General features: G+C 47.3%; 1 protein-coding gene across 4 annotated transcripts in view; it reads right to left on the bottom strand.

Moving 5' to 3' along the window:
* Positions 1-25,910, bottom strand: part of LOC114604325 (PC-esterase domain-containing protein 1B-like) — a 40,069-nt gene that overhangs the window by 2,872 nt on the left and 11,287 nt on the right. For 2 of the 4 annotated variants that reach the window (XM_028744359.2, XM_028744360.2), the window contains exons 2-7: positions 13,044-13,185; positions 7,931-8,010; positions 6,817-7,040; positions 5,799-6,000; positions 3,762-4,002; positions 2,257-2,661 (exon numbers count right to left, since the gene is read on the bottom strand). In XM_028744359.2, the coding sequence (XP_028600192.2) occupies positions 2,257-2,661; positions 3,762-4,002; positions 5,799-6,000; positions 6,817-7,040; positions 7,931-8,010; positions 13,044-13,140 (1,249 nt within the window). In that variant the 5' untranslated portion in view covers positions 13,141-13,185. Of the gene's footprint in view, positions 1-2,256; positions 2,662-3,761; positions 4,003-5,798; positions 6,001-6,816; positions 7,041-7,930; positions 8,011-13,043; positions 13,186-13,934; positions 14,588-20,980; positions 21,338-25,910 lie in introns of those variants that run through there. The other 2 variants (XM_077933712.1, XM_028744361.2) reach the window with 2 other exon arrangements.

The raw sequence follows: 25,910 nt of genomic DNA on the forward strand, positions 1-25,910 counted from the left end.
GCCAATCGGAAGGTCGGTGGTTCGAATCCCCGGGACAGGGTGAGCTCCCATTGTTTGGTCCCAGCTTCTGCCAACCTAGCAGTTCAAAAGCACGTCGAATGCAAGTAGATAAATAGGTACCGCAGGAAGGTAAACGGCGTTTCCATTCGCTGCTCTGGTTCGCCAGAAGCGGCTTAGTCATGCTGGCCACATGACCCGGAAAAATTGTCTGCAGACAAACGTCGGATCCCTTGACCAGTATGGCGAGATGAGCACCACAACTCAAGAGTCGTTCATGACTGGACTTAACTGTCAGGGGGTCCTTTAGCTTTTTAACTGCATTTTATCATTGAGTTTTAATGTTTTAAGCTGCCCCGAGCGATGGGCAGGATATAAATTTCTCTCTCTCCCTCCCTCATTTCTGTACAGTAGTACCTCTGCTCCCGAATGCCTTGGGAGTCGAACGTTCTGGCTCCCGGACGATCGAAAACAAGTGGTGAGTGTTCCGGTTTTTGAACTTTTTTTGGAAACTGAACATCCATTGTGGCCTCTGTTATTGTTTCCAGCGTGCCCGCGCAATCGGAAACCAATCAGAAGCCACGACTTTGTTTCCAAACATTTCGGAAGTCAAATGGACTTCCGGAACGGATTCCGTTCGACTTCTGAGGTACAACTGTGTATTCTTTCCAACAAATATATGCTTATTTGCGCAGCTTTTTCCCTGATAAATGCATCTCTCTACACAGTATTTGGAAAGCTGTATCCAAAATTTGGAGAAGTGCAAATTAGAAAGGATAGTTGTGTATTAAAGGTAAAGGTAAAGGGACCCCTGACTATTAGGTCCAGTCGTGGCCGACTCTGGGGTTGTGGCGCTCATCTCGCTTTATTGGCTGAGGGAGCCGGCGTACAGCTTCCGGGTCTTCTGGCCAGCATGACTAAGCCGCTTCTGGCGAACCAGAGCAGCGCACAGAAACGCCGTTTACCTTCCCGCCAGAGCGATACCTATTTACTTGCACTTTGATGTGCTGTCGAACTGCTAGGTTGGCAGGAGCAGGGACTGAGCAATGGGAGCTCACCCTGTCGCGGGGATCTGAACCACAGACCTTCTAATCGGCAAGTCCTAGGCTCTGTGGTTTAACCCACAGTGCCACCCGCGTCCCATAATTGTGTATTGGTCCACAACAAACTGGTTCAAGAAGTGGAAGTTAGTTTCTTGTTAGAACGCAAAGAGAACCAAAGCTCTAGCTGACGACACTGAGCCGCACTCTGTGCAAGGCAGGTTCCTATGTTCCCCTCTAACATTGGCTCCCTCTCCAGTTGCACAGGACCCCAATGCTCCTAGTCCATATGAGAAAAGCCTGCTGGCTCAGAAGCCCAGGAACTGATGAGGAGCCCAATTGTGGGACGTCCTTCTGCTTCAGATTCCCCCTTTCCCCCTCCCCGTTCCTAGCAAGCAAAGCCTCTCTTGCCACCCATCCCTGGCCTTTGTTCATCCCCACCCTTTTGGGGCTGCTGCCAAATCCCTTCTCATCCATCCTCCTCTGCCCTCCAAGGAGACATCTCTTCCCAGGTGTATCGTGATAACAGATTGTGTTTGGCTTTGCTGAACTCAGAGAGTTGCAAGCAAAGAACCAAGTACTTGCAGATTAAGTTACATCATGCAAGCGAGTGTATTCAGAAAGGACTCATTCGGGTGACCTACATGCCATGAAACAAAATTCCTGCGGATCTGTTGTCTAAGGTTGTTAACAGCGAACAACTTAGGGTTTATGTACAGCTGTTGCAGTTGGGTTAAAACACAGGTGATACAGGTTACACGGAAAGGGGGAGGATGTTAGAATATTCCGTTCCACCTTAAAGAGGAACAGACATGATTGTTGTATGTCACATGTCTGTTTACACTCCAGCACAGCTTGCTGGGAACTGCCGTTTGTGTTTATAGCTATTGCTTTTGTTTGGACATGAAGGGAGAAGACATGTTTTTCCTTTGTCCTGATGTATGCTGAATGAACTACCTGTAGATATGCTCTCACAGCCATCTCCTGCCACTTCTGTTTGCGCAGTGTTATTTACTCGGCTGAGTAGAGCGTGCTCCAGCTTCTGAAGCTGTGGGTCGCTGTTTCATGCTGAGCCAAGGACAGGAGATCGCCTGGCTTACCAGCCAGCGGGCTGGAGCCAGCTGGGGGCTTGCAAATGGCCCCCGTTTCCTTGGCTGCATCCCAACAGTGGGCTCCTAAACGTATCTCAGAGGGACAAGGGTGGTTTGCAGGGACATACCTGGGGAAAAGGGGCCGTTCCAAATCCCACCCCTGTGGCTGAAGGAACCATTCCGATGGTCACTGAACTGAAGGTCAGGAGTGAGCTGTCCATCGTCGGGTGGACAGTCGTGACAGTCCAATCCGCCCCCTAGCCCGTCGTCGTATGGATTGCTGTGGTGCTCAAATGGCGGGTGGGCAGGAAGGAGCCAGCCATGCTGGGCCGAGGGATCCTGGGGATTGTATTCGAATCCAGCCACAGGTCTGTTGCCATAGGGAGCGCCATAGCTGTCAGGGGCTTCTCTGTCCACACGGAGCTGCCTGATAGCAGCGTCACCAGCTGAGAAGAAGTCACGGAACAACGAGGGTGTGGAGGGCAGCTGAGGGGAAGCTGGCTGATGTGTTGCAGTCCCGTTCCAACCAATCCCTGCAAAGCGAGAGGCCATTATTCTGGGGAGATGGGGAGGGGGAAATCGCAGCTGTCGTTCTTCGCAAGAAGCTCAGCACCAACAGCAGGCTCTATGGGGTGGGGGCAGCCCCTCTCTTTTTGCCCTCCTTCTCTCTTAATCTCAAGGTCATGGTTTCTAAGCCCCACCTTGGGCAAAGGACTCCTGCATTGCACGGGGTTGGTCTAGATGACCCAAGTGTCCCCTTCCAATGCTACAATTCTAGAGCCATTATCCCAAGGGGCACAAAGGAGGACTTCCTGGTCACCCACTCACACACAACCTCCCGAAAGCAACCCTCATGAGTCCCTGGTGGGGCGGCTGCATTTCTCCAAGAGAACGTCCAAATCCACACACACAATTTTGCATATTAACTACTCTGTTAGTGAGTATACTCCTCAAAAGATTCCAAAAAAATTTGGTTTGTCCAAAAAATTTTACACATCACTTGGGAAGACAGGCGAAATAATGCCAGTGTACCGGAAGAAGCAAAGATCACCAGTGTTGAAGCAATAGGACTGGTCATGTTGTGCGGATGCCTGATGATCGTCTTCCAAAGCAACCACTCTATTCCGAACTTAAAAATGGAAAGTGTAATGCTGGTGGTCAACGAAAGAGGTTTAAAGACTCTCTCAAGGCAAACCTTAAAAAATGTAGTATAAACACCGACAATTGGGAAACACTGGCCTGCGAGCGCTCCAGTTGGAGAACAGCCTTTACCAAAGGGGTCATGGACTTTGAAGACACTCAAACTCAGGACGCAAGGGAGAAACGTGCTAAGAGGAAGGCATGCTTGGCAAATCCGCACCATGATCAACTCCTGCCCGGAAACCAATGCCCCCACTGTGGAAGGACGTGTGAACCCAGAACTGGCCTCCACAGTCACTTACGGACTCACTTTTTAAAAATCTTACTTTTTACAGTCTTACACAGCTACGAGCGATTGCGAAAGAAGAAGCAGCAGCAAGTGAAGCCCCAAATCCTCCTTCTCAAAAACTCTTTTACAGCTATAGTCTTCCGGACCTTCTGAAATCTCTGCCTTCCATCCAGCTCTTCACCTGTTCTTGAGCCACACGCTCACCTGTGCCGGACTTCCTCTTCTCAAGCTCGACTCCCCAGGAATCAGCAATGTAGGTCAGCAGGTATCTGGTAATAAACCGGTGCGCCAAGAAGTTCCAGTGCACCCCGTCTTCAATGCGGAGATGGTCCACAAAGCGGAAGAAGAAATGAAGATCCAGGACGTCAAACCCGTAGCTGCGGGCGAGGATGGCGCCATAGAAGTTGGCTTCAATCACGTCCACAGGAGTCGCTTTTTCTACATCCTGCATTTATTTATTTATTTATTTTATTTCATAGCATGCATACAATGCTTGATTGCGTACAAAAAAAAAAAAACAAGTCCCAAACCGTCTACAAAAAAGATAAAATAAAATTCATCAATAGGAAAAATTAACCACAATAATGCAACGCTTTCAAAAAGTTAAAGATGCGAAAGACTAAAAAAAAAAAAAGGTTAAAATTCACATCAATTTTCTAAGCATCTGGGTAAGCAATAGGTGCCTGCCTGTTGATATCAGGCAGGTGGCCGAAAAGGATATGGATTCTTTCCATACCCTCCAACATTTCCCCGATGAAAATAGGGACATCCCATAATGATAATTTTACTATTTATACCCTGCCCATCTGACTGGGTTGCCCCAGCCACTCTGGGCGGCTTCCAACATATATAAAAACATAATAAAACATTAAACTTTTTTTTAAAAAAAATTCCCTATACAGGATTCCCTTCAGACAGCTTGGGGATCGGATAACTCCGTCCCCTCCAACATTTCTCCAATGAAAATAAGGACACCCAAGCGGGCCATTCTGGGATCAAATCGGAAACCGGGAAGGCTTCTGTAAATCAGGGACATCCCTGGAAAATAGGGAAATGAGCTCCCATTCTTCGGTCCCTGCTCCTGCCAACCTAGCAGTTCGAAAGCACGTCAAAGTACAAGTAGATAAATAGGTACTGCTCTGGCGGGAAGGTAAACGGCGTTTCCGTGCGCTGCTCTGGTTTGCCAAAAGCGGCTTAGTCCTGCTGGCCACATGACCCAGAAGCTGTACGCCGGCTCCCTCGACCAATAAAGCGAGATGAGCGCCGCAACCCCAGAGTCGGCCACGACTGGACCTAATAGTCAGGGGCCCCTTTACCTTTACTGTATTTATATTCGGTGTTAGCCGCTCTGAGCCCGGTCTTGGCTCGGGAGGGTGGGGTATAACAAAATTTTATTATTATTACAGTGGTACCTCGGGTTAAGTACTTAATTTGTTCCGGAGGTCCGTTTTTATCCTGAAACTGTTCTTAAACTGAAGCACCACTTTAGCTAATGGGGCCTCCCGCTGCCGCGGTGCCGCCAGAGCACAATTTCTGTTCTCATCCTGAAGCAAAGTTGTTAACCCGAGGTACTATTTCTGGGTTAGCGGAGTATATAACCTGAAGCATATGTAACCTGAGGTACCACTGTATTACTATTACTATTATTCTTTTAAGGTAAAGGTAAAGGGACCCCTGACCATTAGGTCCAGTCGTGGCCGGATTGGGTTGCGGCGCTCATCTCGCTTTATTGGCCGAGGGAGCCAGTGTACAGCTTCCGGGTCACATGGCCAGCATGACTAACCCGCTTCTGGCGAACCAGAGCAGCGCACGGAAACGCCGTTTACCTTCCCACCGGAGCGGTACCTATTTATCTACTTGCACTTTGATGTGCTTTTGAACTGCTAGGTTGGCAGGAGCAGGGACCGAGCAACGGGAGCTCACCCCGTTATCGCGGGGATTCAAACCGCCGACCTTCTGATCAGCAAGCCCTAGGCTCTGTGGTTTAACCCAGGATCAAAAGGGGAACACCAGGAAATAATCTAAACTAAGAGATTCAAACAAATCTGCAAACTAGCTTCCAACTATAGTGAGGAGAATCTGGTCTGCTGCATCCCTTACTTACTTGCGCGAGTGAAAGGAGGATAATACTTATTCGACATATCCTTTCCTACAATCTTTAACATTCCCACATGTTGTGGGGGGGAGCTAGGGGGCTGGTTGACCCCCCCCACCCTGGGTGGGAGCTGGCCCCCCACTCACCTCAGCTGAGCAGTAGTCTCTCTCCATCTCTTTGTAGAGGGCTCCTGAAGGCTCTTTCCGTATAGGGAGAGCCGTGTTCCAGATGGCAAGGCAGTTCTGAGGAAGGACCTGATCCAGCCTCTCAAAGAGCTTTCCCAGGTTAAGCCTGTACTGCCTGATGGCTTTCGGCAGCCGAAGCTCCCTGGAGACCTTCTCTTGGTACCTGCATGGAAGAAGGGAGACCATCAGGATCTTGGTGGGAAGACACAAAAGGATAACAGCATTGGTCTTGGCCAAGAAAGCTAAAGGGTGCTGGGGTGGATTTGATTTACCGTATTTTTCGCCCTATAGGACACACTTCCCCCCCCTCCAAAAATGAAGGGGAAATGTGTGTGCGTCCTATGGAGCGAATGCATGCTCCTTGGCTTCAGCGATAGCAACGCGAAGCCTCCGAAGCGCAGAAGGAGGGCTCCCTCCGCGCTCCGGAGGCTTCGCGTTGCTTTCGCTGAAGCCAGGAGAGTCTGGTCTTTGAGGCTGGCAGTGGGGGAAAGCAGCGCTTCCCCCCACAAGCTCGGGGGGCAGCGGGAAGGCGGAGCGCCACATTTGCGCTGCTCCCTGACCTCGTTTTGAGGCTTTTCCCCGAGGAGGGAGAAGGGACTGACTGGCCGTGTCAGTCCCTTCTCCCTCCTGGTCGAAAAGCCCGCAGGAGCCGCGTGACGCATCTCTGCATGACTAACTGCTCCAGCGGTTATTTTTTAAGGAGAGGGAAGCACAGTTTTTTCTGCTAAGTCCCTGCATAAAGCAGCAACAAAAGCATCCCAAATCTCAGCTGATGCAGAGACATATGAGGTTTCTGGTCAGGGATCAGCAACGAAGGGCTGGATAACACAAGGCAGAGGCTGCAGGATCACAACAAGGCTGGTCCATCTAGACAGCAAGAGCCCAGCACCCAGTTTCCAAGCGTAGGTCAGCCAGATATCTCAGAGAAGCCCACACACGGAAGCAGAGGACCCTGGTGCCACAGGTAAGCCCCCCTTACCTGTTGAGGTCCCAGAGGCAGGAATTGAAGATGACCACGTCCGGTTTCGGCTCTCTTTGGAGGTCGTCCAAGATGTCTTCCATGTAGTCCGAATAAACACGGGGAATGAAGTAGCATCGCACCAGGTGGTGATCCGAGCGGAACTCGCGCACCTCCTGGTATCTGTTCCCGCAGCCTACCCCACTATATTTCACCAGTTTATCGTTCTCAAAAGACGGCTCTCCCTGCAAGTAGAGATCAGGATCATACACAAGGACTCTTTTGCAAGCCCCTTGCGGCCAACCAACGCATTAATACGGGACCGCCTCTCCTGGTATGCCCCGCGGAGGACCTTAAGGTCTACAAAAAAACAACATTTTGGAGGTCCCAGGTCACAAGGTGGTTAGATTGGTCTCAGTTAGGGCCAGGGCCTTTTCAGTACTGGCCCCGACTTGGTGGAACGCTCTGTCACAAGAGACCAGGGCCCTGCAGGACTTGACATCTTTCCGCAGAGCCTGCAAGACAGAGCTGTTCCGCCTGGCCTTTGGTTTGGACTCAGTCTGACCCTTATGTTTCCCTCCCCTTACGGTCTTGATCTATCAGCTACTTTTAAAATGAGGCTGCATTTTAAATTGCATTTTAACCTGTATTTTAAATTGGGTCCCCCCCCCCCATTATGTTTTTACTGTGATTTTATTGGTGTTAGCCACCCTGAACCCGGCTCTGGGCAGGGAGGGCGGGGTATAAATAAAATTTACTATTTACGTTACTACTACTCCTAGAAGTCTCAGTCCAGAGAACCACAGAATGAGGGGGTTCTCGGTTGGTCAACAGCCACCTAACCCCCCTGTTTCCATCCTACTGCCAAACAGAACTGTCCAACAAGTCGGACTCCCCCCTCTAAGTTTAGACAGCGACTGCTGTACCTGAATAAAAGGAGTTGCCCAGAAGGAGAGGTTATTGATCAGGGAATACGGATCCAGTTCTGCCCTGAACTGGGACAGCCAAGCACAAGTTTGCACAATTATTGCTTGTGCAGCAGCTGTGTCCGTGAGACATTTAGGTTTGACCGTTGTGCTCCCTTCCAACTCTAAAATTCTAGGATTCTATGAAAATACTTTAAAGAAAAAACCACCTTTTTCTTCAGCTGATCAACAGTGAGATGCTTGTCGGCCTGCAGGATGACGATCAGGTCTTTGTATATCGATCGGTAAACTAGAATGGGAAGAAAACATGTCTTGTCGACTAAGGCTGCATACAAACATTTTATTCTAGAATCTATGGAGACTAAATACGAGGGGGTTTTTATGTAGTCCGCACACAATCTAGAGCAGGGGTCAGCAAACTTTTTCAGCAGGGGGCCAGTCAACTGTCCCTCAGACCTTGTGGGGGGCCGGACTATACTTTGAAAAAAAATATGAATGAATTCCTATGCCCCACAAATAACCCAGAGGTGCATTTTAAATAAAAGGACACATTCTACTCATGGAAAAACACGCTGATTCCTGGACCATCTGTGGGCCAGATTTAGAAGGCAATTGGGCCGGATCTGGCACCCAGGCCTTAGTTTGCCTACCCATGATCTAGATCTATTGCATATTTTCCCCCTCCAAGAAGCACTTCTGGAGAAACTGGGCTCGTTCCAAAAACGAAACGCCTTTCTGGTGTGATTCTGCATTACCCTGCATAATCCATTTGAAAACAGATTGACAAAGATATAGATTGCAAAGGAAACTTCAACTGTGTTTCTGCGTGTAGCCAAAGCGGCATGGAATACCGACAAATGAAGAATGGCTGATGAAGATCATGGAATATGCAGAATATGTTAAAACTGGCAGCTCTGATAAGAGACACAAATCTAGAATCTTTCAAGGAGGACTGGAAACTCTCTCTGGTCTACTAAAAAAATAATTTTTCAAATGCGAAATTTAAGAGGGGGGAATAGAATATATTAAGAAACCTATTTAAGAGGGTGAAATGGGACATGATGGAATTTTAATAAGCAATTGTATGCAACTGTGTTTATAAACACTGAGGATGGATGAGTCAGCATGAGTCAGCGGCCTGCACCAGGTTGTATATATAGAGTGAGAAATGTTAGTTTTTGTTTGGGTTGGTTGGTTGGCTGGTTAGTGAAATCTGGTAGTGTGGATGTGTACAGTCGTTTTTGAAGAGTCTTTTAAGAATAAAAGCAGAAAGTACTCTGCAAGGATACTCTTCTCGTGGACTCTTTTATGCCGACAAGCGTCCGAGGACCAGGCTGCGGTGACAAAGGGAGGTCAGAACCTTTTTTTATTATTATTACAAACACTGACAATGCGCAGAAGCGGTGAATTGCGACCCGCACACGCGCAGATGTAGGTTGCGTTCTGCTCAGGCTGCGAACGGGGCTCCGGAATGGATCCCGTTCGCAACCAGGGGTACCACTATAAAAGAAAAAGAAATTGGGGGGGGGGTTGTAATCTCCACTTCCTTTCTCGTCGACCTGTGGCACCATGCAGGCAAGGAACGGTTTGGATAACCTAATGAGCTTTTAAAGTGTCTCAAACAGGCACAGCCACTCTCCTGGAAAGCAGGATCTAGAGTCAACCCAGATTGAAAGGAACATATTGAGCACAAACTGCTCTGGAGTGGGGAGCAAACAGATTTCTGCACCGCAAAGGGTTTGGGGCAGTGGTTCTCAAAAGGTGCAGTGCATCACACCGGTCTGGCGGGAGAGCACAGCAAGTGTCGTGGGAAGATTCAACGGCAAACAAAGAAACATTTAAACATTTCAGTACAGTATGGTATCAAAATAAAAACTTTCTGGGGGTGATATGCAACCAGAAACAATATCCCCGCAAGGGCACTGGCTATTCTTCTACAGTTCTCCACAACATATTGTTGCAAACAATATGCAAACATATTGTTGCAAATCCCTATTTTCAACCATGATGAAAGATCAGAAAAGAGAAAGGCTTCTTTGTGTCGAGGGGAGTTTGATGGTCTCAAATTAGACCAAGATTACCCAGGGCTGGGACGCAGGTGGAGCTGTGGGTTAAACCACAGAGCCTAGGGCTTGCCGATCAGAAGGTCGGTGGTTCAAATCCCCGCAACGGGGTGAGCTCCCGTTGTTCGGTTCCAGCTCCTGCCAACCTAACAGTTTGAAAGCACGTCAAAGTGCAAGTAGCTGAATAGGTACCGCTCCGGCGGGAAGGTAAACGGCGCTTCCGTGCGCTGCTCTGGTTCGCCAGAAGTGGCTTAGTCATGCTGGCCACATAACCTGGAAGCTGTATGCCGGCTCCCTTGGCCAATAAAGCGAGATGAGCGCTGCAACCCCAGAGTCAGCCACGACTGGACCTAATGGTCAGGGGTCCCTTTACCTTTACCCAGGACTATCTAGCCCAGGGCTAGGCAATCTAAGGCCCATGGGCTGGATGCGGCCCAATCGCCTTCTCAATCCGGCCTGCAGATGGTCCAGGAATCAGCGTGTTTTTACATAAGTAGAATGTGTCCTTTTATTTAAAACGCATCTCTGGATTACTTGTGGGGCATAGGAATTCATTCATTTTAATATACAGTGGTACCTCGGGTTACATACGCTTCAGGTTACATACGCTTCAGGTTACAGACTCTGCTAACCCAGAAATAGTGCTTCAGGTTAAGAACTTTGCTTCAGGTTGAGAACAGAAATCGCGCAGCAGCAGCACAGTGGAAGCAGGAGGCCCCATTAGCTAAAGTGGTGCTTCAGGTTAAGAACAGTTTCAGGTTAAGTACAGACCTCCGGAATGAATTAAGTACTTAACCTGAGGTACCACTGTATATTTTTCTTTCAAAATATAGTCTGGCCCACCACATCGCCCGAGGGACAGTGGAGGGTCCATGGCTGAAAAAGGTTGCTGAGCACTGATCCAGCCCCAAACCCCAGCAATGCAGAAATATGCAGCTGTCCCACACAGGGATCAAACCTGCAACCATGGCGTTATCGGCACCATGCTCTGACCAGCTGAGCTATCCAGGCAGAGAAGCACATTTACAATTTTACTTTGGGAATGATTTGTGATCTCATGTAGCTGCATTGTTTAGATAAATAGATGCCGAACAAAGGAAAGATGAGAGGGGGTTGTTTTGGCATCGTTTGGTACAGATGCCCTGTAGCACGTGAGTGAGTGTTGCACTTCCACGATAAATGCCCACTACGGAGGCAACCGCAATAGGTTTTTCTTGCAAGGACAGACCCACTCTTGACTCCAAATCACGTCTGCACCAGTCCAAGAGGATCCCTTGGGATCATTCATCGGTGCAAAGGGGGCGATGCTAAGTTGAAGGAGGCACAATCACCCACATCTCCCAAAGATGTGATGGGGATGAATGTCCTGTGTGGGTGTCTGGAGGCGGTTGGAGGATGGATGGCAGCTAATGGATTGAGGTTGAATCCTGACAAGACAGAAGTACTGTTTTGGGGGGAAGAAGAAGAGTTTGGATTTGATATCCCGCTTTATCACTACCCTAAGGAGTCTCAAAGCGGCTAACATTCTCCTTTCCCTTCCTCCCCCACAACAAAGAGGTGAGTGGGGCTGAGAGACTTCAAGAAGTGTGACTAGCCCAAGGTCACCCAGCAGCTGCATGTGGAGAAGGGATGTGAACCCGGTTCACCAGATTACGAGTCTACTGCTCTTAACCACCACACCACACTGGCTCCCTCACCAGATTATGAGACAGGGGGATAGCAGGTGTGGGGGACTCCCTAATCCTGAATGGGGTAATTGAGCCCCTGAAGGACCAGGTGCACAGCCTGGGGGTCATTTTGGACTCACAGCTGTCCATGGAGGCGCAGGTCAATTCTGTGTCCAGGGCAGCTGTCTCCCAGCTCCATCTGGTATGCAGGCTGAGACCCTCCCTGCCCGCAGAGTGTCTCAACAGAGTGGTGTATGCTCTAGTTATCTCCCGCTTGGATTACTGCGATGTGCTCTACGTGGGGCTACCTTTGAAGGTGACCCAGAAACTACAACTAATCCAGAATGCGACAGGTAGAATGCTGACTGGGAGTGGTCTTGAAAGACCTACATTGGCTCCCAGTACGTTTCTGAGCACAATTCAAAGTGTTGGTGCTGTCTTTAAAGTCCTAAACGGCCTTGGCCCTGTAAACCTGAAGGAGCGTCTCCACCCCACCCACCCCCCATCGTTCTGCCTGGACACTGAGGTCCAGCTCCGAGGGCCTTCTGGCAGTTCCCTCCCTGCGAGAAGCAAAGTTACAGGGAACCCGTCAGAGGGCCTTCTCGGTAGTGGTGCCCACCTGTGGAACGCCCTCCTGTCAGATTCAAGGAGATAAACAACTATCTGACTTTTAGAAGACATCTGAAGGCAGCCCTGTTTAGGGAAGCTTTTAATGACTGATGTTTTAATGTACTGGTGGTGCAGTGGTTAAGAGCGGTAGACTAGTAATCTGGTGAACCGGGTTCGCTTCCCCGCTCCTCCACATGCAGCTGCTGGGTGACCTTAGGCCAGTCACACTTCTCTGAAGTCTCTCAGTCCCACTCACCTCACAGAGTGTTTGTTGTGGGGCAGGAAGGGAAAGGAGAATGTTAGCCGCTTTGAGACTCCTTCGGGTAGTGATAAAGCGGGATATCGAATCCAAACTCCTCCTCTTCTTCTTCTTCTTCTTCTTCTTCTTCTTCTTCTTCTTCTTCTTCTTCTTCTTCTATTCTTTTGTCGGAAGCTGCCCAGAGTGGCTGGGGAAACCCAGCCAGATGAGCAGGGTATAACATCATCATCATCATCATCATCATCATTATTATTATTATTATTATTATTATTATTAATTTATTTTAAAGATCTCTGTTGTTGGGAAGCATTTGCTGGTAGTAATGCAGAGTGGCAAATGATGGGTTGCATATCCTCAACAACAAAAAAGCTTTAAGGTTTTAGCAAGCAGATGGATTGAGCACGATAAGCAGTTAAGAAGCACATCATCATTCAGCCACACGCTAAGCATCAAGATCTGCAAACCACAGAGTTTCCGCAGATCATGTTTCCAATTTATCAAGATAGAAATATACAGAGAGGCAGTTTGAAAGAGGAAGTGAGGCTGCGCTCGAGAGATGGAGAGGCAGAGAGAGGAGGGAGGGACGCGCCGAAGGACAAGGGCAGAGAATTGTTTTCATACTCCCGGCAAGAGAAAAGGCACCCAACCTGTGTTTCGAAGGCCAGGAATTGTTGCAGCTGAGGAACAAACCACATCCTAATTGCCACATCGAGAAGATACTCACTGGAATCGCCCATGATCACAACAAACTTGTTGTGGAGCAGCTGCTGCGCTTCTTTCGAGGAGAAACTGTGGGTTTCTACCAAGGGGTGACTTGTCATGGTTGCGTTCGCGGCGGAACACCTCAACCAGGCCGGCGTTTTCTCCTGCAAAAAGGAAACAAATAAGGACAGGGAAGACAAACAAGGAACAAAAAGAAAACCTCCCCTGCCTTTCGGAAGGCATAAAACTATTAGCCCTGCAGCAAAATGTCTCGGCTTGTGAAATGTCTCAGCTTTCCGTCACCTATCTGCCACAGAAAAGACCATATTAAAGGGTTTATTACCCCTTTGGGGGTCTCCCCTTCAGGGCAACAACAACTGGGACGGGCTCACCACTGGGCAGCCCACTTTCTCCAGCATCCCTGACTTTTCTCCCCACCCAGTAAAAGGTGCATACACTGGAGCACGTAGATAGACTCTGCAGTGTGTCTCCCACTTGGGTCCCCAGCCGTTGTCAAGAGTACAGCTCCCACCACACCAATGGCTGTTTGCTGAGAAACTATCTCCTGATTGCCAGGAGGCCAGCACAGCTGAACTTTGTTTAGGCTCAGAGACCTTGAGATCAAAAGACTTCCTCTCCCTTCTCACGCTGCTCTGACACATACCAGGCTCTTGAGTTGTAAATTACTTTGATAGCCTCCTGAACCTTTTCACACCCAATGCACCCTCAAGATGTGCCAGGATCCGCAGATCAGATAACATCTCATCCTGCCTAGAGTCAGGATGTAATTGACTCACACTTCTAAAGACGGGGAGTTTTACGGTTAAAGAGACCAGATACCCATTTCCCAGAAGTCCGCCATTTCAACTCTCCCGCAATGCCTCACTCCTGCGCGAACCAACGTTTGACATACCAAAATTTCCCAACTTCGCTACACCGGTGGTCAGGGAAGATGGGAGTTGTAGTCCAACAAAAGCTGGGGAAACCAGAGATTAAGAAACACTGGTATGGTGAGTCTGCACAAAGCATTAAACAGCCTTCCACAGAGCAGGCGTTCTGTCTTGATAACCCAGCTGATAACCTCTGCTGTTGCTGCCAAAATGTTCCTTCTGGCCCTGCACACTTCTGCACAGTGGCAGCTCACTAACACTGCCCACCCCCCAACCAAATTTGGTGGAAGGTTTGAGCAAAGCATTTAGCACCGAAGCTGCAAATCAGCAGGAAGTCAGCTGTTTTGAGCTCACTTCCCTTTCTCTACAGAGCAGCTGGTGGCACCTCTGTCTTGGCTGCTGAGATGTTATCCCCAAACCCAGGTCTCACATCTCGGTTTGTCTGGGGGAGATAAACCACAACCGAAGGTTCAGCTGTAATTCTCAAGTAGGGCTCTGCAATATCAGACTTTCAACACTGTGATATGCCACCAACTAAACATTGAGATATACTGATATACCACAACGTCTGAGCTGGTGGAGCTGGTTTGGAACTTTGTGACATATCACCAGCTAAACCACTATCATTCTGCCCAGACACTGAGGTCCAGCGCCAAGAACCTTCTGGCAGTTCCCTCCCTGCGAGATGTGAGGTTATAGTGAACCAGGCAGAGGGCCTTCTCAGTAGTGGTGCCCGCCCTGTGGAATGCCCTCCCAGCAAATGTCAAGGCAATAAGCAACTATTTTACTTTTAAAAGACATCTGAACACCTGTTTAGGGAAGTTTTATATGTTTGATGCTGTGTTGTTTTTAATATTTGGTTGGAAGCCGCCCAGAGTGGCTGGGGAAACCCAGCCAGATGGGCAGGAGATTATATATATATATATATATATATATATATATATATATATATATATGCTTTCGTAGATTTTCACGGGTATAGGTATGCAGGTTTTGGTGTCCTCGGGTGTCTTCCCGTGTAAAAGTTGGGGTGTCTAGGCGACGTTTCGACGAGGTCTCACTCGTCATCTTCAGGCTGGTGCTTTCGGCTTCTTGTTATTGGAACAGAGCAGGATCTCAGTGTTTGAGTTCCTATAAATACTGTTGAGGGGTGTGGTGTATAGCCTCCAATGTTCTGGGCCGAGAGGAAGTTCCCAGGCTAGTGTGCCTTTTCTTCTTTTGTTCCTTAGTTGCTTGAGGGATATCTTGAGTGATTTCTTGAGTGATATCCTGAGTACCACTTAGGTGGGTTATTAGGTGTGGATTAGTTGCTAAAGCCAAGAGGTCAAGACACAAAGGCTTTAGCAACTAATCCACACCTAATAACCCACCTAAGTGGTACTCAGGATATCACTCAAGAAATCACTCAAGATATCCCTCAAGCAACTAAGGAACAAAAGAAGAAAAGGCACACTAGCCTGGGAACTTCCTCTCGGCCCAGAACATTGGAGGCTATACACCACACCCCTCAACAGTATTTATAGGAACTCAAACACTGAGATCCTGCTCTGTTCCAGTAACAAGAAGCCGAAAGCACCAGCCTGAAGATGACGAGTGAGACCTCGTCGAAACGTCGCCTAGACACCCCAACTTTTACACGGGAAGACACCCGAGGACACCAAAACCTGCATATATATATATATATATATATATGCTTTCGTAGATTTTCACGGGTATAGGTATGCAGGTTTTGGTGTCCTCGGGTGTCTTCCCGTGTAAAAGTTGGGGTGTCTAGGCGACGTTTCGACGAGGTCTCACTCGTCATCTTCAGGCTGGTGCTTTCGGCTTCTTGTTCCAGTAACAAGAAGCCGAAAGCACCAGCCTGAAGATGACGAGTGAGACCTCGTCGAAACGTCGCCTAGACACCCCAACTTTTACACGGGAAGACACCCGAGGACACCAAAACCTGCATATATATATATATATATATATATAATTATTTTGCAAAGCAAGGCCACCACAGGAAAAAGGAATCCCCTGCTGTCACTGTGATATCAGGTGATTTGATGAGTGGCAAATCAGCAACATGGAGTAGACCTATTGAAATCAACTTAGCAACATTTATTCATTTCATTGGGTCTACTCAGAGTGAAATTTTATTGATTACCACCCAAAGTGCCCCTGCCTTCAATGGGTTAGACTCCTTGCAAGGCACACACAGTATGGCAGTCATCATCACCATCATCATATTTATTCATACTCCGCCAATCTGTTTTTTTAAAAAATAGTATTTATTAAGGTTTTAAGTTTACAAAAAAGCAAAAGAAAAAACACCAAATTAAACAATAGCAAAACAACACATCACAATAAAAAAAAAAATAGAAACAATTTTAAAAAAAACAAATCGAACCTTCCCATAACTTATCTTTCATTTGCTTGTTTCCCTGACCTCCTCACACCTCCCTTTTTTGTATTCTAAGTCAATTATCCATTTCAGCAAATCCTTTCCCTCTCTTCAAAATTTTTATCCTGAAAATTTATCTTGATCTTAATGTAAGTTTACTTTCCCTCTTTTCACCAATCATACTCCGCCAATCTGGCTGGGTTGCCCCAGCCACTCTGGGTGGCTTCCAACACATAAAAACATAATGGCTCTCGGGGTCCCTTCCGATTCTATGATTGTTGTCTTGGAAGGTTTTGTGGGAAAGACTCCCACAAAACGACGGTTAAATGACACCCAAAATCCCAAGTCCCCAGCACAGCCTCTAACGAAAGCCAGGACAATAACCTTTGGCACAGGCACCTTAAATACAGAACAGCAGAGGCTCAGAAAAGCAGTCTATAAAATTGTAGCAATAAGCGGATCCCATGTTTCATACTGTTTCCTCTTCCTATCCAGTACAGAATAAAACAATTGCCAAAATTCACCGGTTTGACTGATTTCCTTGGTTCCAAGGGCTAATGACTCCTCTGGAAGATGGGAATCCATAATCCCTTAAGCAAAAGGTCACATACTCCTTCCCCCTAGTTGCAGGAATTTATGTATAGGTGGGGGGGGGGGTTTGCCCCTCCAGCAGATATCATGCACATGCAGCCCACTACCAAAATCAGCACCATCGCTTTTGTGACTCTTGTGATTTGTCCCCACAAAACCCTTCATCACAGTTTTTTCCTATCTATTCAAAGGGCCTCTACTGCAGAATACAAAATGTAACAATTCACTGATAATTGTATTTCTGTACTGGCTCACAGGGAAAACTTCATATAGACATGTGAGCTCAGCTCCTCAGCAGCCCCTCTGCCTGAGTGATGATCCCTGGCATCCTGATACCCGAGTGCCAGACAGGTAGCCATTCCAGAAATAACAAACCCAGATGAAGACAAAAGGGTGTGATGAACTTGGCTGGGAAACAGGGAAATGTAAATATCTCTCTTGTTACACTTGATGGGTGTTTGGTGGAGGGCAAGGAGAACCATGGGGCAGGGTCCAGGATGCTCAGATTACTGCCACCACACCTCCCCTTTCATGATGTAACCATGATGTAGTTTGGGGGTGTGTAACATGGGGATTATCAGCTAATAAAAGTTTGGGGGCCCTTTTGTTCAGGGCTTCCATCTTGTTCCACCTTGTGGCAGGTGGGAGTCCTGTCGCAACAGTCTTCAATAAAGACCAAGCCTACTGGCTGCTGTTTTGCTCTGGTATTCCTGACTGCTGTCCAAGGGAGCCCTCAGATTTCTCTGCTAACACCCTCCATAAGGTGTGAACTTAGCCACACAATGGGAGGCAGGAGGCCATCAAGGGCAGCACATACCCCAGGCAGAAACCCATCAGGATGGTGGATTGAATCCTGATACTTCCAAAGGAGAAGCACAGGAAAGCCTTAAAGCTAGGGGGATGTGTAAGTATCTTTATTGTTCCTTAGGGAAGAGGAACTGGGGTTATTGACAGGGGTGGGTGATGGGCTCATGTTTCTACATGCCAAACACTCCTACTTTTTGACATATTTGTGATCAATGATGCTGTTGAAAAACGTATTATGGGAAATGGGGAGAGGTCTTAAAAGTGCTTGGGGTTCCTACTCTTTGTGTGTCTGAACCTTGTTGCAACAAAGATCAGGTCTACTGACCACTGCTTGCTTCTTCAACTTGCCTGCGGAATCCTACTTTTGCTGACCAGAGAAACTCGACGCAGGGATGCCGACGGAGTAAATCCACACCCCAGGACTTTTCCTTATCAGAGCCCACTGGAAATGCAGGAAGAGTTAGTAGCACAGCTGTCAACTGTCCCTTATTTGGTGGGAAACTCCCTTATCCCAGCGCCGTGTCCCGCTGCTGTCCCGGATTGATGATGTCCCTTAAATTTCCCGGGGTTTCATGCTCGCCCAGCTCGGTAGGGAAGCAGCGGCTTGGGGTCCTCTGCCTCGAGAGACAGAGCACGCACAAGCTGCCGTGTCTCCGTCTCTCCCTTTCCCCCCTCAGGGGCGCGTCGTGAGGAGACGGGTGGTGGCGGGCGGGCAGGCAGCCCCTCTCTTGCGAGACTTCCGCCGCACTGCCAGGGGAAGCCGGAGATGGCAGCGGCGGCGGCTAAGGAGGCGGCCTGAAGGAGGAGGAAGAGGAGGGGATGGGGAGGGATGCAGAAGGGCGGCGCTTCAGTGGCCGCGCCGCAACCACCTCATGCCAGGCTTGCAGGCAGCGTGGGCGAGAGTCTCTCTCCCTCCATCTTGGACAGGGAAGGGCCGATGGAACTCATAAGCCAAGCAAAATCCCTTATTTTGGCTGCTGATCCCTTATTTTCGAGGCTGCTGGTTCCTTATTTTCAAATCTGTAAGTTGACAGCTATGGTTACTAGTATTCCACAGTAACGTACAGAGCAGGAGGGCGTGTGCATCAGCTGAAAGGCCCCAGAATGTAAATGACACACCCTGTATCGCCTCTATGCAAAGTTTGAATATATACAAATATAGACAGACACACACACATTTTTTTTGCAGTCACCAGCTGCTAACAGTAGCATTTTCAGTATTGCTAATCTTTCCAACTCTACAGCTCGATGAACTCTCGACTGAACTGAATCAAAGCTGGCTGATCTATTTCGAGTCCAGTAATTTCATATAACTTTCAGGTCGCCAGCAGGGTAGGGAGGGAGACTAAATGCTCAAGTTATTGAAAGTTAACCACACAAAGGAATCTGATTACCTGAATTGCTTCCCCCAGGCCACAGGCCATAACAAATCGTACATTGATTCAGATGTCAAAATACTTAAGGTCCAAATACATATACAAATGCCCCTTTGCACTAAAAGGTACAAACGATAAAAAGTGCTCTCTGCTTACAATTCAACTGTGCTTAGATTATGTTGAGTTAATATTATTTCATAGATTAGGAATGCTGTAGTACTTTGTGACCCTTACATTATAATGTTGCAATTGTGCTGATTAGCTTATTGTTTTAGAAGAAGAGTGGGCTGAGAGACTCCAGAGAAGTGTGGCCCCAGGTCACCCAGCAACTGCATGTGGAGGAGCGGGGAAGCGAACCCGGTTCACCAGATTACGAGACTACCGCTCTTAACCACTACACCACACTGGCTCTCTTTAGTTGTTTTGTCACAGAATTCAGTTGTTTTAACTGATTATTTGTTCATTGTTCTATATGCTTTAGGTCATCAATGTGATGTTCTAGAATTTTATTGCTATTTATTGTTTATTAACCATTTTGCGACTTTGGGGGATGAAATGTCGCATGTTGTTGTCATCCATCTGTCTTGAGAGATGTTTGAGACAGACAGATGCCAACAAAAAGAAGGATGAGCTGCTTTTCATTCACAAAATAGCAGCATAGATATATAAATCATATCATTATCTGTTTCTTTGTTCTTTTAACTGGGCATGTCAGGGATTGAACCAGGGGTTTGGACATGCAGTGGGTATCTTCCACCCTGAGCAATAATAATAATAATAATAATTTATTTATACCCAGCCACTCTGGGCGGCTTCCAACAAAACACTTAAATACAATAACCTATTAAACATTAAAAGCTTCCCTAAACAGGGCTGCCTTCAGATGTCTTTTAAAGTTTGGTAGTTATTTTCTCTTTGACATCTGGTGGGAGGGCGTTCCACAGGGCGGGTGCCACTACCGAGAAGGCCCTCTGCCTGGTTCCCTGTAACTTGGCTTCTCGCAGTGAGGGAACCGCCAGAAGGCCCTGGAGCTGGACCTCAGTGTCCAGGCAGAACAATGGGGGGTGTGGAGACGCTCCTTCAGGTATACAGGACTGGGACCGTTTTGGGCTTTAAAGGTCAGCACCAACACTTTGAATTGTGCTTGGAAACGTACTGGGAGCCAATGTAGGTCTTTCAAGACCAGTGTTATGTGGTCTCGGCGGCCGCCTCCAGTCACCAGTCTAGCTGCCACATTCTGGATTAGTTGTAGTTTCCAGGTCACCTTCAAAGGAAGCCCCACATAGAGCACCTTGCAGTATAAATTTATTATTTATACCCCGCCCATCTGTCTGGGCTTCCCTAGCCACTCTGGGCAGCTTCCAACAAAATATTAAAACACAGTAACGCATCAAACATTAAACACTTCCCTAAACAGGCCCCCCAAAGCTGGCCATGCAAACAGGGGGCAATTCCAGGCATGGCAAGATGCACTCGCTGAAATCTCCTCTTCTATACAACCATTAAAAAGGTCCAGTGGTCCCATCCACTTTTGCAGTTGGGTACCACGCATATCCCACTTTCCCCGAGAAACGACCAAAGCATCCCCGCCGCCCCCCCCCCCGTAATTCTAAGGTGTCAAAACCCAAAAATGTTCATAAATACACAGAGTGGGCGCACACACAAGGGTACATAAACCATATTCTGACCCAGAGAGGAAAAGAAGATAAAGTCCCTACCAGAGAAGAATGGCAAACTGAATTATTGGACTATGATGAAATGGCGAAACGGAACAGAAAGCTCAGGAACCAAGAAGACCAAAACTTCAATAAGGAATAGGAGAAATTTATAATTTAACTTGGAGACAAACTGTAAACAGATGGAATTTTTTTGATTAGAGTAGCCTCTGCTTTTAATTTTGTAGTCTCCTTACCTTACTTAGTGGATCGTGCAAACCACTTTTCTGAACAGTGCTTTTGGTAGCGCAGGGTGCACTGAGGATGAGTTTATTGCAACCGAAGCAGGGGTCTGAAAAACTTCGGGAACCGCTAGGCTTGGTAGTGTTTTCAGTCTGTTTGGACAAGATACCAGAGTTTGCACTTTTTAAAGACCTGCAGGACCCTGGGCAACTGTCCAGCCCAACAGCAGTCTGTCTGCAGTGAAACTAAGCCCTGGGCAAGCCCAGACTTGTCTGGTGGGTGCCTGTATCCTTAGACCACCTTAAACAATTATTATTATTTTTACACCGCAAGTATTTCCAGAGAGAGTTTCCACTCTCAGTGCCCTTCCCAATACAATCCCCAGTCCAGATTTTGAATCAGTGTCCCCAACGTGGCAGCCGGAATATTGGCTAATCAGGTTATTACTCGCCAATGTGCAATTAAAACCCTGCTAAGAATTTCCCCATGCATATTTTCCTGATTGCATTTTTTTTAAAGGGAGGGGTGTTTTAACCCCCCAGACACAACTGGAATTTATCCCGGCCCAGCAGAAGCACAGGATGTCTTTTATTACTTACTTAACTCTAAAACAAATATTTATGTACCGCTGCATCATAAAGATACATCGCAGCAGTTTGCGACAATAAATACAAAACCAAAAAATAAAACCAAAACAAGTTAGCAAAAACAAGTTAAAAGCAGAAATAAATTAGGAATGAAGATCAATAGACCACAGTGGGGGGTGATGTATTCATACTTTTCGACCAGGGCTTCCCCAAATTGGGTCTCCAGCTGTTGTGGACTACAATTCCCATCATCCCTGACACCTCGTCCTGCTAGCTGAGGATGGTGGGAGTTGTAGTCCAAAAACAGCTGGAGACGCAAGTTTGGGATGTTTTATCCATACAATCAAACACCTTAACAGCAAATAAGCTATTCCAGCAGAAGTCCTGCTTCCAGGTGTGATAGGAATTTTGAGGTCTTAGATATATGTTAAATGTTAAATGTTCATAAGTGTACCAACCAGGCACGTACATAGATCAGCACAGGAAGACCGACCTGGAACCATTTTTAAACTGTCCCAAACTGACCAAACGTTTTTCTCTGCAAGGTCAAAGGAAAATGGAAAAGCCTCCCCATTCATTGTCTTTTCCTTCACAAATCCTGTCTGTGTTTGAATAAGGTGAGCCTGTGATCTGGCTCAGGAACTAAGTATTTATCATTACTAAGTATTTATCATTACAAAAGACTGGCCAGGCTCCCCAGGGTATCCAATCAAGTAAGCAGGTAATGCTTTTGAATTATGGTACTGGAGGAGACTCTTGAGAGTCCCATGGACTGCAAGAAGGTCAAACCTCTCCATTCTGAAGGAAATCAGCCCTGAGTGCTCACTGGAAGGACAGATCCTGAAGCTGAGGCTCCAAGACTTTGGCCACCTCATGAGAAGAGAAGACTCCCTGGAAAAGACCCTGATGTTGGGAAAGATGGAGGGCACAAGGAGAAGGGGATGACAGAGGACGAGATGGTTGGACAGTGTTCTCAAAGCTACCAGCATGAGTTTGACCAAACTGTGGGAGGCAGTGGAAGACAGAAGTGCCTGGCGTGCTCTGGTCCATGGGGTCATGAAGATTCAGACACGACTAAACAACAAAGCAGGCAATCCAATCAAGTGACCATTAAACAGGTAACCTGGCAGACAGGAGGTAAACAAACCACTCAGATTTCTGCTTTAAACCACCTTTTCTGTGATGTAGGTATGATGTATGGAGGGGTTGTCTTGAGCTCCAGCGCAGGGAATTTAAATTTTCTACATAAGGCCTTGCACGCCATTGTTCTGGGTTCCTCCTCCTTTCCTGGCGTGTGAGGGGAGCACCCTGTTGCAACAGATCAATAAAGATCAAGCTTACTAGCTGCTTTGCTTCTCAGTATTCTCTGGTTGGCCTCTGTTATTTTCTCCTACCAATAGGGAACCTACGTAAGGATTCTATATGGGCTCTTGGATACCCCATAAGGGAAAAAGGGCAGATTTTGTTTACAACACAGGCTTCCTTGAGGCAGCTGTTTGGCCACTGTAAGAATAGGATGCTGGATTTGATTTAGCTGCAAGCCTCCCCTTCATGACCAGGAATCCACCCAGTGTGGCGTTTTGCTTCCACCAGCGACTGGCAGCTTCCAGGGAGCCTTCAACGCAAGGCACGAACGCAGCAGCCCTCTCCCTGTTTTCTGCAACACCTGATATTCAGATGGAGGCTCCATTTAGCCATCACAGCAGTCCATGCTTTGCATGCAGAAAGCAAATCCGTTCCTGAACGCGTGACCTTCAGGTGTGGAGCACACTTCCACCCGCAGACAAAGCCACAGCTGTCTGAACATCATGCCCTCTATCTAACCTTTGGCTTTCTCAGTGTTCTGCTGTGCCCTGTCTGTGACCTTTGTCTCCTTCGTCATACATTACTCAAGGGGAAAATGACATGGTGGAAACAGGTGCCAAAATAACTTTGTATTGTGGGATGTGAAACACAAGAGCAGTCAAGTACAACATTCCTAGAGTGAACATGTTTACACATGGGGAGGAATGTTTGTCCAGCCAGCAGGTCAACTTCCTGTTCCCTTCTGGGCTGGGACAGACTTCCTCTGCATGGGACTAGAGGTGGGCGTGGCCTCACCTGTGCAGGTAATGACAAAAGCACAGGGCAGGACAACCATCTCTCTCTCTTTGACTACATGCATCGAAGAAGCAACATCTGCTTAGCCAAAGATGCTCTCTTGACCTCCAGCCAAGAGAGGACAAAGGGACTGTCTCCTTATGAGATAGTTTCCAGGTGTATGTTACTTTTCTAAGCTAAGTCTGCCTTCTGGGATCCGATTGTGAACAGAATGTGAGTAAACGCTTTTTATACTTTTACAGAAGACTGTGTCGTGTCTTATTATGAGGGAATAAGGGGAAAATACCAGAACAGTTATTATAGAGGCTTTAGTGAGCCTGAGCAAATGCACAAACTGGAAAGGCTACTATCAGATAATATACCCTCTCCTGCATCCCTGAACATTCCCACATGTAACACCCCATGATTGCGTGATTGGAAGATGTAAAGGGCACAGTCCAAAATGTATCTGACTGGTTTTGCATATTGTGCTAATAAAAAGAGCCTCGGCAGAGCTAGCTGGCAACTTGCTTGTGCACAGCTCACCTGCCTTACCAGCTCCTGCCTCATGTCCTTCACTTCACATTCCACCTGAACGTACAACCTCTAGGTTGTGGGGGGGTGTGAATTAGATCCAGCCAACAGGCCAGATCCTGGGTTCCCCCAAATCCAGCCCACCTGCCGATCACGTGACATCAGGTGACTGAAAGCCCCATTACCAGAAGGATAAGTGATGCAAAGAGGGAGCTGCAGACCAAGATAGGAAGAGCAGTGGTAAGGGAACAGCTAGGCTGCTTAAATTACCATATTTTTTGCTCTATAAGACTCACTTTTCCCCTCCTAAAAAGTAAGGGGAAATGTGTGTGTGTCTTATGGAGCGAATGCAGGCTGCGCAGCTATCCCAGAAGCCAGAACAGCAAGAGGGATTGCTGCTTTCACTGCACAGCGACCCCTCTTACTGTTCTGGCTTCAGAATATTTTTTTTCTTGTTTTCCTCCTCCAAAAACTAGGTGTGTCTTGTGGTCTGGTGCGTCTTATAGAGCGAAAAATACGGTAATTCAAATCTCCAAGGCCTGGTGAGCTGCACCCTAGGGTACTAAAGGAGCTCGCAGATGTAATCTCAGAGCCTTTTTCTATGATCTCTGAGAATTTTTGGATAACAGGGGAGGTCCCTGCAGACTGGAGGTGGGGAAGTTTTGTGCCCGTGGTAACTACTGACCAGTGAGCTTGACATCAATACCAGGAAAGGTCCTAGAACAGATAATTCAACAGGCAGTCTGTGAGCACTTAGAAAAGGATGCGGTGATTGCGAAGACCCAGCATGGGTTTCTCACAGGTCATGAATCTCATTCCTTTTCTTTTGATGAAGTTTCAAGCTGGTGGATCAGGGGAATGCTGTGGACATAGTGTATCTTGATTTCAGTAAGGTTTTTGACAAAGTCCCCCACAATATTCTCGCGAGGAAGCTGGTAAAATGTGGGCTGAACAAGCTAACTGTTGGGTGGATTTGTAGTTTGTTGAGTGATCAAGCTCAGGGGGTGCTCATTAATGGTTCCTTGTCATCCTGGGGAAAAGTGACAAGTCGGCTGCCGCAGGGGTCTGTCCTGGGCTTGGATGAAGGACTAAGTATTATGAGGAACGATTGAAGGAGCTGGGAATGTTTAGCTTGGAAAAGAGGAGACTGAGAGGAGACAAGATAGCTATCTTCAGATATCGGAAGGGCTGCCACATGCCAGAAACTTCAAACTCTGCAATTCTATGATCCAACCTGAAGTTGAAACAAAGGGATCGAAGGTCGCTCAGCCAATCGAACAGACATGAAGTCAGTGCCAATCAGCAGACAGACAGTAAATGCTAACCTTTTTAATTTTTTAAAAAATACTAATGATTTTTATTAGTTTTATTTAAGCCTCTTATTGATCATTTTGTTGTTTTGTCTTTCTTTGTAAACCACTCTGCGGGTTGATTTTTTTCTTACAACCAAGCACTGTGTGCCTTTTATGAAATAAATACTACAGTGGTACCTTGATTCTCACTTAAGCCGTTCTAGAAGTCTGTTCCAATCCCAAAGCGCGCTTTCCCATAGAAAGTAATGCAAAATGGATTGATCCATTCGAGACTTCTAATAACAATCCCCAAAACAGCAATTTAACATGAATTTTACTATCTAACGAGACCACTGAGCCATAAAATGAAAGCAATAAACAATGTACTGCAGTCACACAATCAATCAGTCAGTAGCTGAACTGGGTTCCACACAGTCACAAGAACAAAACAA

Source organism: Podarcis muralis, chromosome 9 (genome assembly GCF_964188315.1).
Source record: "Podarcis muralis chromosome 9, rPodMur119.hap1.1, whole genome shotgun sequence".
Lineage (NCBI taxonomy): Eukaryota > Metazoa > Chordata > Lepidosauria > Squamata > Lacertidae > Podarcis > Podarcis muralis.